The sequence below is a fragment of the Podarcis liolepis genome, assembly GCF_965112155.1.
Source record: "Podarcis liolepis genome assembly, chromosome: 1".
In the NCBI taxonomy this organism is placed as follows: domain Eukaryota; kingdom Metazoa; phylum Chordata; class Lepidosauria; order Squamata; family Lacertidae; genus Podarcis; species Podarcis liolepis.
This window is the reverse complement of record NC_139554.1, coordinates 123,604,481-123,618,559: the sequence shown is the minus strand read 5'-3', so window position 1 is coordinate 123,618,559 and position 14,079 is coordinate 123,604,481. Positions and strand designations below refer to the sequence as shown.

Below are 14,079 nucleotides of genomic sequence, written 5' to 3'. Positions count from 1 at the left end.
TCAGGGTTATAATAAAAAACTCAAAGCAGGTTTCATAAGGCTGAAGCCCTCCCTCCCCTGGTATGTAAGATAATTATTTTAATTGCTTTTGTTCTTGGTTTCTTTATTAAGCATTTTGTGTTTATTATCTTGTATTTTTACGTTGTGAACCGCCCTGAGATATGCATAATAATAAATAATAATAATAACATATATAAGCCATTTTCACTAAGGTAACAATTATGAAAAGCATTTTTTGCATCAAGTTGTGATCATATTGTGTATTTCTTATGTATTGTAAAATGTTGTGAGGAGGGGAAATAATAGAATAACAGGCTAGACTGCTGAGAGAGGAGACCTTTGCACAGCAACACACACCTATCACACTGGTTTTTGTGGGATTCCAGAAGAGGGAATTTTGCAACACCATGAAAACAGTTTCTCCTGGAGTATAAGCAAAATGACCCATATCCATTACTGCAGTGTAACGCTAACACTTCCTGGTGTTCCAGATCCTCAGGTCCAACTGGAATGGATAAGTTAGCAGCTGCCTATGGAAATCATGTGGGAACTTACTCCCTTGGTTTTTGTATAAACAGATCCCAAGGTGTTTGCTGTTTGGGATAAGGTTCTATGATAGCACCCTGCATTTTACACTGGTATACAGCGGTACCTCTAGTTGCGGACACGATCCATTCCAGGGTGCCGTTCACAGCCCGAAAAATCCGCAATTAGCGCGACGCTTCTGCGCAAGCGCAGAGCATGATAGAGCGCTTCTGCGCATGTGCAAAGCGTGCAGAACCCTTCTGTGCATGCGTGAAGCGCGCAGAACACTTCTGCATGTGTGCGAAGCATGCCGAACGCTTCTGCGTGTGTGCGCGCGGTGAAACCCAGGACAACACAAGGTGTGACTGTAATAGTTTTGGAGATTGTAGAGCCGACCACATTGAAATTAAGACCACATTCAGAGAAGCCTTTATGATTGTAAAACCCTAGGCCATTGGGAATTGGGTGAAGAGCTTCATTTCATGGACAGGAGTGTTCCAAGGCAGTTGGGGGAAAGGGTTTAATCAGGGTAGGGTGGCAGAGAAAGAGTCAATGTAGAGAAAAAGACATTTCAACTGTTTTTCGTTCTCAGTCTTTAAAGTGCAGTAAAGTGCAGAGTTATGACCTCTTCCTAACAAGAAGGCAGTTACTGAAAGACAAGAGGCAGGCGTTACTGTGTTCTGGGGATCCCCAAGGGATACAGCAATATAATTTTTTAACCTTAAGGAGACATCCCTCCCTTCTCAAAACAGCTCAGTGAGTGCCTTTCAGGGAAAGGATTTGAAAACTGGTCAAGAGAGTGGAGTGAGCTTCCTGAAAGAAGTATTCGGTGGAACACGAAACATTAACACAGAACAGGAGTGCACTCCACACTGCAACATTTTTTTGCGGGTCCCACTTTTTAATTTGTTAAGTGGGATATTAATAATAACCTAAGTACAAGCTAGGGACGCGGGTGGCGCTGTGGGTAAAACCTCAGCGCCTAGGACTTGCCAATCGCATGGTCGGCGGTTCGAATCCCCGTGGCGGGGTGAGCTCCTGTCGTTCGGTCCCAGCTCCTGCCCACCTAGCAGTTCGAAAGCACCCTTAAGTGCAAGTAGGGACCGCTGTATAGCGGGAAGGTAAACGGCGTTTCCGTGTGCTGCTCTGGTGCCGGTTTGCCGGAGCAGCTTCGTCACGCTGGCCACGTGACCCGGAAGTGTCTTCGGATGGCGCTGGCTCCCGGCCTCTAGAGTGAGATGAGCGCACAACCCTAGAGTCTGTCAAGACTGGCCCGTACGGGCAGGGGTACCTTTACCTTTACCTTTTAAGTACAAGCTTCTGTGTTTGGGTGGGGTGTTTCATTATTTATCCATATGATGTTGTTGTATGTTGAAATAAAATAACAACAATTTTCAGTACAGTGGTACCTCGGGTTACAGGCGCTTCAGGTTACAGACTCCGCTAACCCAGAAATAGTACCTCGGGTTAAGAACTTTGCTTCAAGGTTGAGAACAGAAATCACACGGCGGCAGCAGGAGGTTCCATTAGCTAAAGTGGTGCTTCAGGTTAAGAACAGTTTCAGGTTAAGAATGGACCTCCAGAACGAATTTAGTTCTTAACCTGAGGTACCACTGTAATTGTTAATGGGTTCAGAGACAGAAACTATATTTTTTGTTTCCCATGTGTCTGACTAAGGTTGTACCTGAACCCCTCCTGCTGGTGCTTGACATGACAGTTTTAGAAAGCCTCAAGGTCAATTTTAAAATGACCCAGCGGTAGATCGCCTAGGTTGAATTGCTGCTTGTACAAGATGAATGGAAAAACTCTTAAGGCCCCCTTTATCCAGCTTTCCAAAGCTTGCATAGACATTCAAAGCCTAACGCTTAGCTTCCGAAAATAATTGTCTTTGTTTCTTCTCCCCCTCCCACCGTCCAGAGTGCCTACCGCATGTTTACAAACAATACGTGTCTGAAGCACATGATCACCAAAGTCCGGCGGGATACCCACCACTTCGAGCGCTACCAGCATAATCGAGATTTGGTGGGCTTCTTGAATATGTTTGCCAACAAGCAGCTCGAGTTGCCGAGGGGCTGGGAAATGAAGCACGATCATCAGGGCAAGGTAAAAGGAAGAAAAAACTAGCTTGTAAATTAAACCAGCGTTAGACTTCTGTTCTCTTCATCTGAATATTGATGAAATTGAGGAAGCTGCTCTGGCCAAGCCAGATATTCACGCTTTCCACCCTCCACCCAAATAGGAGAATGATGATGCCAGTTGGCTGTGTTCTCAGTGATCATCTCCCTAACATGGTAGCTTTCCATGGCAGCATTTGGGTGTCATGCTAAACCCAGAGGTAGACAACATTGGGGCACTCCAGATGTTGTGGAAGACAACTAACCATCTTAATTGGCTGTGCCTGATGGGAGCTGTTTACTATCCCTGCACTAAACTATACTTTTAAATCAGATGGGGAAACTGTCCAGATGTTGCTGGATTACAACTCCCATCATCCATAACCGTTGACTTTGCTAGTTGGGGTTGATGGGAGTTGGAGTCTCAACAACATCTAGAGGGCCACAGGTTCTCCAGCCCTAGTTTAAACCATGAAGTGATCCTAGGTAAGCTTCGAGAGCCAGTGTGGTGTAGTGGTTAAGAGCGGTGGACTCGTAATCTGGTGAACCGGGTTCGCGTCTCTGCTCCTCCACATGCAGCTGCTGGGTGACCTTGGGCGAGTCACACTTCTCTGAAGTCTCTCAGCCCCACTCATCTCACAGAGTGTTTGTTGTGGGGGAGGAAGGGAAAGGAGAATGTTAGCCGCTTTGAGACTCCTTCGGGTAGTGATAAAGCGGGATAGCAAATCCAAACTCCTCCTCCTCCTCCTCTTCTTCATCTTCTTCTTCATCTTCTTTTTCTTCTTCTTCTTCTAGCCTTGCTCCTTCTCATCTCAGCCACACCAAGTTGGCTTGTTTCAAACAAACTATAGGTAACATTAACAGTTCGTTGGTTTGGATAGAATGTGTAACTGTAAGGAAACACAGAAGCAAAGATTTTTATCCTCATGCTTCTGGCCATGCAGAAGGAGAGGGGAGAGAGAGTGCACTGGAGCCCAAGGCTCACCCAGGATCATTTATGTCACACTATACTACGGTTGAGCAAGACATACAAATAAGGCCAATGTATGGGAATACAGCTCATGTTGGACTTAAAATAATTTCAAAAGTGTAAAGGTAATTTTTATTCCAATACCGCAGCTAAGGGACACCAATTGGTGTCAGCATTCAAAGGAGATTAGACAAATTCATGGAGGTTAAGGCTATCAGTGACTACTAGTAGGGATGGCTATCTGCTACCTCCGGGGTAGGGATGAATGGATCTGCCAGTTTCTGTTCTCTTGATTGCTCATTTTTTCCAATCTTAAATTCAGTCCTCCAGATTTCTGTAGCAAATTAAAAAAAATAATCCTCATGGAAATTCTTAAGTATTTTAGTGTGAATTTCTCCTAATGAACACATTTTTTTGTATGCGGTTTTGACAAATGTACACATTTTAAAAGCATTTCCCCCCTAGTATAATGCATGTTTGTATGTTATTTTCACCAATACGTGCATTTTTATATACACTTTACCCCAGTAGATTCATTTTTGTACACATTACTTGGCTGGATAGCTGCTTTGCAAAATTCAGAGTAGTGTGAATTTTGAAGGATACCTGTGCTGCAGTTATGTTTTGGAAAGTGCAGATTAGATTGATTTACCTTCAAATGTGAACTGAATCCAATTTTACCCCATCCTTACTCTAGGGGTGAGAGAGAGCATCCTTTAAATACTATCGGTTGCTGGGGAGCTACTGCAGGAGAAAGTTACTTGCCCCTTATGTCTCCCTTGTCGGCTTCTCCTAGGCACCTTGTTCATTGATGTGAGAAGCAGGATTCTGGAATTGGTAGACCTTTGGTCTGGTCTATCACAGATGCTCTTCTTGGTTTTTGTTGGTGATAACCTGTACAGTGGTACCTGGGGTTACATACGCTTCAGGTTACATACGCTTCAGGTTACAGACTCCGCTAACCCAGAAATAGTACCTCGGATTAATAACTTTGCTTCAGGATGAGAACAGAAATCGTGCTCCGGCGGCACGGCAGCAGCGGGAGGCCCCATTAGCTAAAGTGGTGCTTCAGGTTAAGAACAGTTTCAGGTTAAGAGCGGACCTCCGGAACGTATTAAGTACGTAATCAGAGGTACCACTGTAAACCTATGACTAACATGTGGGCTGCTGGTTTGCAGAGGACTTTGCAGCCTCTATCTTTTTCATCTATGGCTGGTTTCCCCATGTGCACTTGAGCACAACAGCGTATCCAGAAGAAACTAGAAGTTGTGCAGTGATCACATATTTTGTGGCTATCTTCACCCTGCATTAGAAAAGGAAGCGGAACAGGCTCCTGTGTTGCGGGCTTATGAAAGACGCTGAGATCTATCAAGGGTGACCAACAGCTAAACTAGGAAGAGGCCCCCAGAAGTTGAGTTTCTTGGCCACTGACAGATGATAATTTTTATAGCAGAAGCATGACTAGCGCGAAAGGTTTAAAATGCTGTGTTGGTTTTGTTAGCTCAGGAAACAGAAATTGCTCCGTGTTTGGTTGGGAGAGAGATTTGATATGGCCTAGGGCATTCCAGAACAACTTTGTACATTTGGCTTGAAGTTCAGTTTCGCTAAAACAGTGGCTGGGTGACCTTGGGGAAGGGCCGGCCGCCCCTTTTTATTTGAAAATGAATTCACGATTAATGTATGGTGCTGCAAGGGGCGGAGAGTGCCGCTTAGTCTTCAAAGTACCCGATAAGATAAAGCAGAAGGCAACTAAAAACAAAAGGTGGCTGGGCATTGCTGTAGAGGGAGGTGCTGCCCTTTTGCAGTGCTCGATAAGCACTAGCGTGTGCTGGAGGAGTTGCTTTTTCTGCTTTTTAAAGCGAAGGTTTTTCTTATTATTATTGTGCATTCCTTCTGTCTGGGGCAACTCAGCTCTTTGGAATGCGTTTGGAGCCGAGGGAGGGACGGAAACTTCATTTGCCCTCTTCCTTCTGCTTTTCACCGCACAAGTTAAAATGGATAAAATTCCCTTTGTGGGCAGGAAGGGAGGAGCAGTAGCACGGGTATTCCCCTGAAACAAGGAGGCGTCTGCTTTCCTGCCCCATTTTTTTAAAAAAAGCCTTCATTACTTAGGGATGAGATACAGTGCCTCTGGAAGACTGTACAAAGGGTGAAAAAAGAAAGAAAGAAGGCAGGACAGTTTGGAGTATAAGCTCCAAAGTGCTTTTGCTGTAGCTGCTGGGAAAATGCTTTGCATGCATTGAGGCCACAGGCCTAAACCCCCTAACTCTTTGTTTTGGGACCTTAAACGAAAAGTTCTTTCCTTTAGCCATGTGCTTGGAGTTCCCTTAGGAATCAGGTTTTGAAAAAACAGCCACTAAGTCCACACTGGAAGGCAGGAGTTGAATGTCTTACAAATACTGGGCCTGTTCATTGTAGGAGCTCATTTACATATGTACATATGCACATTGGCTCTTGTTTTAGCATAGCGTGGTGATGACTGGGGGGCCTGGGAGCATGATTTTGAGGAGGCACACGCCAGGCACCCCCATGCAGGGATCCCTGCCCTGCCTGTGGGGGGGGTGTCTCTGGGCCCCAGAGCCTGGCCTGGCTGTGCCGCTGTGCCCCAGGCCCCCTTGCTGAATGGCCACCCGGCCAATATTGTGGGGGATGCACCCACCAAGGGCCACATCGGCTGGCCAGGCTCCTCCCTGCACTGGCGGGCTGGCAGATAGTGCAGCGGGGCCCCGCGAACCCTCCGTGCCCCATGTCCACATGGCTGCGGCTGTGGCGAGGGTTGGACTGTTGTGGCAGGTTTTGTTTACCCTCCACACCCAGCCCCTGGTTCCGCCTGGTGCATGGTGTGTACACACGTCAGCAAAGGATGCAACGCCGCTGAGTTCATGCAAATATCCCCTCATACACCCACAATTCCATGCAGCCCAACTGGTGGTGTGCAGCAGCTCACTTTGAGCACATGGTTTCATGTAGTTCATTTCAGGATTGGAGATCAGATGTGCTCATGGTTTCTCAAGTGGTTGTGTCAACCGAGTCCTTTCCTTGCACAACCTTCCTGTCCTTGTATACACGCATAGATGACTGAGCTGTTTTGCCGATGGTGAAAGTACCCTGAGTTGTTTCAGGTTTTCGTTATGACATAATTACAGTAGAACAGGGATGGCCAATTGGTGGCTCATGGACAAAGTCTGTCCTTCCCTCCCAGAGATTTATTTAGAGATTTATTTTTTAACAGTACAACTTGGCAGAAAATATTGCTGTTGTTTCTATTTTATTATATGAACACAAGTTGTGTGTTGTTTCTTGCTGCCTGGAAACTGAAACTGAAATACAGGAGGAGACCATACCTGCTATAGTAGTAGTAGTAGCAAAAAGCATATCAAAATAAACTCGAGTGATGGTTGGCTTATGATCTGATAGCTAACACAGAAAGCTGGCATTGAGCAGCCTTGTCCTTGATACAGTCAGTGGAGCATGAGACCTTGATCTCAAGGTCAAGGGTTCAAGCCCCACATTGGGTGGAAGATTCCCTGGATGATCCCTGTGCCCCCTTCCAGCTATACAATTCTATGATTCTAAGATGAGAGCTGTCTGCCCCTCTCCCCAGTTGCTGATCCAAGGAGAGAGAGAGCAGGTAACTGATAAAGGATTTGCTGAGTCGGCACTTTGCAGGGTGAGAGTTAAGTCTTTGGTGCATCAGGTGGCAGTGCGTTCAGAAAGTTGCCTTTTAGCCATTCGTATTTGACTTAGACCACTGAAGAGTAAAAGGGCCGTACTGAGAAATAGTAAATGTACAGTCATCCCTTGGTTCTCAAACTTAATCCGTTCCAGAAGTCTGTTTGACTCCCGAAACCGTTCGAAAACCAAGGCGTGGCTTCCGATTGGCTGCAGCAGCTTCCTGCACTCAAGCAGAAGCCGCGTCGGACGCTTGGCTTCCGAAAAACGTTCGCAAACCGGAACACTTACTTCTAGGTTTTCGGCATTTGGGAGCCGATTTGTTCGTCAGCTAAGCTGTTCAAGAACCAAGGTATGACTGTAGTGGCAAAAAGATTCTTCTTCCAGCCGCAAGTTTTTATGCTTGCTTGATGAGACAATTTGTCCTTGCTTCCCCGTGCACTGTTCCAGGGGTTCTCCTGATACCCGCCTCCTGGACATTGGTGGGTTTTTTTGGGGGGGGGGTTGCAGCAGAAGAGAAAGGAAAGCTTTGTTGTGCTAGCAGAAGTCCTTGCTTGGTTTTTTGCTGGCTGGACCAGATAGTTGAATCCGGCCCAATGTATTGTAGTTTCACAGATGAGCCATAGGCTAGTGGTTAGGTCTGTTTATGTTTGTTCTAAGAAAATGTCCCTAACTCCTAGGGCAGGCATGGCCAAACTTGGCCCTCCAGCTGTTTTGGGATTACAGTTCCCATCATCCCTGACCACTGGTCCTGTTAGCTAGGGATGATGGGAGTTGTAGTCCCAAAACAGCTGGAGGATATGCCTGTACCTAGGGATTTGGAGAGCTGCAGTGTGGCCTAGTGGTGCTGAGGTAGCAACCTGAGCCCTTACCCTATGCACTTGTTTGCTGTCTTAGCTAGTATCACAATAGCGTGTGTGTTTCTGCATGCTGTATTTTTAGTTTTGTAGAAAGAAAAACGTATATTTGAACAAATACATTGCCCATCTGGGTAAAATGTGAAGCTTTTTCCAAACCAAAATACCCTGTTTCTCTGCCCAGGTTCCATAAATATCTAGGCTACACCCTTGCCTGGTTGGCCAGTGGTAGGTATAAAATTAGGCTGTTGGGTGTTGGTCTTTTTTAGAGTGCTTCAGCTCCCTTTCCAGCTGTGGTGCCATTGTCCAGATTAGCCCAAGGCATTGAAGCTCCAGTAGCTTTTCTTTTCTCTAATGAAGCTTCAAAGCAGTGATCCTGAGTTTCATTATGTAGCAGACTGCTACCGGCTGTCCTCAAAGCACTTGTGCTTAACGAGATATGATTGCATTCATTTAGTGTAATCCTTAAGCATCTTTTCCTGTTTGTCTAAGTGTGTTGCACAAACGAGCGCAGCGTGTTTTGCTAAATTGCTGTGTAAGAAATCAGAATTGTGCATATGCAACACTGTTCATATGGAAACATTAGTTTCCCTGCAGGACAGACTTGATCTGAATTTGCCTTTCAAGTTATATGCTTGGTTTAGGGTTCATCTGATTAAAATTTTAGCCCTTGGGAGGCCAAAGCTTTCTTCCAAATGCACAAGTTTAAATTAGATAAAAGCCAAAACATCAAGCAGGCTGGTTCATAAACCTGTTAAACCAGAGTGCATAAAGCAAATTAGATTGGACAGGATCTAAATGAAAAGACTCCAATTTAATTGGGGTGATGATACAAATGTTTGGGTCTAACCCCCCCACCTCTACCAGCACCCATCACAACCAAAACCTGAACAGAGGCCCCCAAGCTTTTAACATGCAATGCTCACATGTTGATCTCAAGTTCATGCATTTATCCATTGTTCACTGCAGAAAATATCCAAACAACAAAAGCACACCTTGTTTTAACCCTCTTTGGGCAGTCATTAGGCGTTCAGTGAGTTGTATTTTCCTGAAGCACTATGGTGTTTCATTAGGATATCTGGTGTATTATCTTGCCATGATAACAGCAGCAAGATTTTGGATGTGAGGATCCAACAGACTCCGAAAGGGTTGTGTTCTTAATTGACCACAGCAGGAATTAACATCAGGAAAAATGTATAATTAATACACTGAATTAAATTGTATGAAATCATGTAAAAACAATGCCAATGGTTAAGACAAACAATACATAAAGTTCTGCCAGCATGACATAGTAATGGATGGAAACCAAACTGCAGTGGAATAGAATCAGGTCTGCTTGCGATGGATACAGGGCGGAACGGGCATTGCTAACTTGGTACATTCCTTCCCCTGATTTGTGTAGTGCTCTTCAGTTAACTTCAGATTTTTCCAAAAAACCTACCTTTATCCATAAAGTCTTTAGTAGCACTATTTTTCTAGAAAAAGAGGTGCCAGAACTCACCATGAAAGCTGCCTCCCTAGTTCTCTTATAATGGCAGTGGCACCCAGCTGAGAGGTTCTGGGGGGAAAGCCCTGCCCTTGACTTAATTTCTTAATCCTCATTTCCTGCTGTATCTGAGCTTTAAGTACCTGCAACGCATTGAGCTTTCCCTCCCCACCACTGTTTGTTGTTTCTCCAAATGTAGATCATTATAAGCTGTTTAGGGACAGGAACCTGTTTATATTTTGCCTATGGGAGTCTGCAGAGTCTTGTACACTGACAGTGCTGTATGTATGGGTGGATAAAGAAATGCCAGATAACAGCTACTAGAATTGTGGCACCTTAATAACTAACAGGTTAATTACGGTGTGAGCTTTCTTGGGCCAAATGTTTCTGATTCCTTCAGGGTAGATGCCAGGCATTGTCTCTGAATCATTAAGGGTAAAGTATCAGGTTCTTGGGACGCGGGTGGCGCTGCGGGTTAAACCACAGAGCCTAGGACTTGCTGATCAGAAGGTCTGTGGTTCGAATCCCCGCGACGGGGTGAGCTCCCGTTGCTCGGTCCCTGCTCCTGCCAACCTAGCAGTTCGAAAGCAGGTCAAAGTGCAAGTAGATAAATAGGTACCGCTCCGGCGGGAAGGTAAACGACGTTTCTGTGCGCTGCTCTGGTTTGCCAGAAGCGGCTTAGTCATGCCGGCCACATGACCCAGAAGCTGTACGCTGGCTCCCTCAGCCAATAAAGCGAGATGAGCGCTGCAACCCCAGAGTCGGTCATGACTGGACCTAATGGTCAGGGGTCCCTTTACCTTTATGAGGTTCTTGAAATGGTTTCTTCTTAGCTGCATAGCGCAAGTCTTGCAAGGCCGTGATCCGAAGCATGCTTAACCTCAAAGTAAAGTTCCTCTAGGGTCAAAACGTGACATACTCTCAAGTAAAGAAGTGACTGGCTGCTTCCCTGGCAAAGGATCAGGTCCTGCCATGCCTACGGTTTTTCTGGTTTAGGCAACTGGTCCATGCAGCTGCTGCTTCTAAAGCTGTTAGGGGTTGTGCTGTATTTTGAAATCTGCTTTTGCTTCTCCAGCTACTCAGAATTTTGTCTGGTTGTTGTTGTTTTAGCTGCCCTACCTAGAATAGCCCTCCTCAGATAGCAGCTGGCATGCTTCAGCCTGCAATCACATTGTGCCATGGTCCTTAATCAGATGTTTCACATGTGTACTCACCCATTTGTGGTTGTAATTATACAGTAAGCAGTTGGTTGAGGTTGTTTTTTTATACTTTTTTTGAAGTTGGTTTTTATTTATTTCTTTAAAAAGTAGATAACTTTGTGTCCTTCCTCCCAGATATTAGGTGAAACAGAGACCTACCTTTGATGATCTGACCAGCTATTTTGAATGAATATGTGAAATTCAGCCCTCCTTGCTCACCACCCCAGTTTCATTCCCTCCCAACAACAGAGCCTTCCCTGTCATGTAGGGATCTGGGAGAAATGAAATTTGGTTTGCATTTAAAGGTGAACCTACTTAATGAGCACTTTCCAAGGCAACACAAGAACCTGAAACACAGTATTAAAATTCATACTTCTCTGAAATTTGCAGTAGAGTTCTCTGAGCAAGTAATGCAGACAATGCAGGCATATACTGACATAAGAATGTATATATTGGTGAAAATGACATTAAAAACGCATTGCATTAGGGAAAAGTGCCAAGTAAAAACATATATACTAGGGGGAAATGCATACAAACGTGCATATTACGAGAAATTTCACACCGAAATGCAGGTGAATTTTCACGAGGACTTTTATAAGCAATACAAACTGATGCAGAGAGCTGAAAGGAGGGCTGGGAAGATGAGAAAGTGAAATTGCCCATCAAAGCTGACTTTGTCTCACCTACCTAATGCATTCTTGGTACCCCTGAGTTCTCATCCTCCACCCACTCAGCTCCTGTTTGTGAACGGACCATCATTCTCTGTGATTAGCTGCTCAAGTCTACTCCTCTTAAGCAATCTCACTGTTCGTTTCGCTTGACTTCTGTGAATTGTTGTTCACACAAGAATCGGAACTGTTTTGGGGGCACCGAAAGCCTGTGTAGTGCTGGTTAACCCATGTTAGAACCCACCCACCCACCCCCAAAGAGTTCCCTGTTGCGTGACAAAGTTAAAGATCTTAACGGCCATTAAAACATAAGACTTCCTGCGCTTGTAACCACCCAATGTTTTGCTGCTCACAAGTGCAGCTTAACATAGGAAGGCGTGCAGTCAGAAATACCCACAGGAATCAGAGTGAGGTTTTGGCAAGTAATGAAATGCTTTCCTCCCGCTCCTCTCCTCTTGCTTCCTTACCAGGCTTTTTTTGTCGACCACAATTCCCGCACCACGACGTTCATCGACCCACGGCTTCCTTTGCAGAGCAGCAGGCCGACGAGTGCATTGGTCCACCGGCAACATTTGACGAGGCAGCGCAGCCACAGTGCTGGTGAGGTAAGCTAGCACTTAGCCCATGTGTGTGTGAGAGAAAGATCACCTGTCAAGGTTACAGGATCCTCGGTTCTTCACGGTCCCATTTCTACATTCATGACGTATAACATTCACTGTTATGTCAGTCTTCTGATTCCTTCCTCGGAATGTAATCGCATCGGTGACCTCGATCAGCCTTCCCCAAACAGGTGCTCCCCACATTTAGCTGAACATTAGTTCAGCACAGCCTGCAGGGCCAGTGGTCAGGGATCATGGAAGCTGTATTCCCTATGGAGGGCACCAGCTTGGGAAAGTCTGGCCTTTCAAATAAACCATTCAGAGAACAACTAATGACCGAGTGGTGATTTGAACCCAGGCCCTGGCCATTCAAGTCCCAACATTCTGGCCACTATTTTCCCATCAGATGTCAAGGAAATAAACAACTATCTGACTTTTAGAAGACATCTGAAGGCAGCCCTCTTTAGGGAAGTTTTTAACGTTTGATGTTTTATCGTGTTTTTAATATTCTGTTGGGAGTAGCCCAGAGTGGCTGGGGAACCCAGACAGATGGGTGGGGCATAAATAATAAATTATTATTATTATTATTCACTGTCAGAGACAATACATTATATATTTTATTGGATATGGTTAAAAAAGAAAAGTTAGTGCCACGCATGTCTAATCCAACCCAGATCAGCTTTATCAAAGACAAAGCAGCCTTGTGAATGTTTTAGCTGGTTTAAAATAGATGCATGGGAGTTCTTTCTTTCTTTCTTTTAGTTTTTGAGCTTTGAAAAGCTTATTATTATTTATTACATTTATATACCGAACTATACCCGCAGGCCTCATGGCAGTTCACAGGATAAAATAAAACTATAAAAACACAAAATATATAATCAAAATAAATACAAAAACTACCCAGTTATCTTTTCAGGGCCAAGCAATGTCACAAAGTAATGTACAAAGAAAAATAAATGCAGTAGAACCACAGGCAGAGAATTAGGCACTGGATAGTTATAGACAGGATTCTGAAATGGATCAGCAAAATCCTCTTAAGGAAAAGCATAGTTAAAATATAAGTCCTTATTGAAGGTTAGGACTGAATGGACCAAATTGCTATAAACTGGAAGGGAGTTCCACAACTGCGGAGCCACCACTGAGAATGCCCTGCCTTGTGTGCTTGCTCACCTATCTAACAGATTTCACCAGCAGGCCCACAAGCATGATCTCACATGTAGATCTTAGATTATGGATAGGGTCATACTGGTGTTTGCCATCCTTAAAGTACTCTGGTCTCAAATTTAGGGCCTTAACGGGGTGATAATATCTTTACAGTGTTCAAAACTCCCGCTGTTCTAGGTGCATTTTGTGACAGGGAATTTCATTAGCACGAGCAGTTTCTGACCTCTGGGAGCAGTACTGCGCCTAAGGTTCCAGATTAAAATTGCAGGATGGATGGAAAGGAGGACCTTTTTCTGCCTCTCCACTTCCAGCTACTCTCTGAGGGCTGGAGAAGAGACCGTCTTAAGAATTTTGAGGAGGCGGGCAGGGAAGGACTAGACCATATGAAAAACGAGTGTAATATTTTAGCTGCAGTTCATTCATTTTCAGCTTTGTAGTCTTGTTATAAAAAAGTGTGCCTAGACATTCTGTTGTTGCGCCCATAACCTAGGTTTAAGGTGCCATTTAGCTCCTAGCTTTCATATCTCAGTTTCTAACACTGTATCTTTGACCTGTAGCTCAGTAGGCTCCAAGCTGCATTTGAGTTCCAAGTTTTGGTGGGTTCTGGGCTCCAGAACTGGGCTGTAGTTGCCTGCTACCTTCCTACTGATCTCAACACAGCCAGTCATCGATTGCAAAGCAGTGCACTCCTCTAAACAAGTTTATTACAGAAAACAAAATATGCAAATATTGCACTTAGTTATCTTATCACTCGTGGACCCAAGGTGACAGGAGTTCTGAGTTCCCCTGGAATCTATAGCAGCGTGTCAGATTATAGCCCGAATC

General features: G+C 44.8%; 1 protein-coding gene across 7 annotated transcripts in view; it reads left to right on the top strand.

Moving 5' to 3' along the window:
- HECW2 (HECT, C2 and WW domain containing E3 ubiquitin protein ligase 2) overlaps positions 1 to 14,079 on the top strand; it is a 183,488-nt gene that overhangs the window by 117,841 nt on the left and 51,568 nt on the right. For all 7 annotated transcript variants that reach the window (XM_083467333.1, XM_083467334.1, XM_083467335.1 and 4 more), the window contains 2 exons: positions 2,443 to 2,628; positions 11,962 to 12,096. In XM_083467333.1, coding sequence (XP_083323459.1) covers positions 2,443 to 2,628; positions 11,962 to 12,096 — 321 coding nt within the window. The remainder of the gene's footprint in view (positions 1 to 2,442; positions 2,629 to 11,961; positions 12,097 to 14,079) is intronic.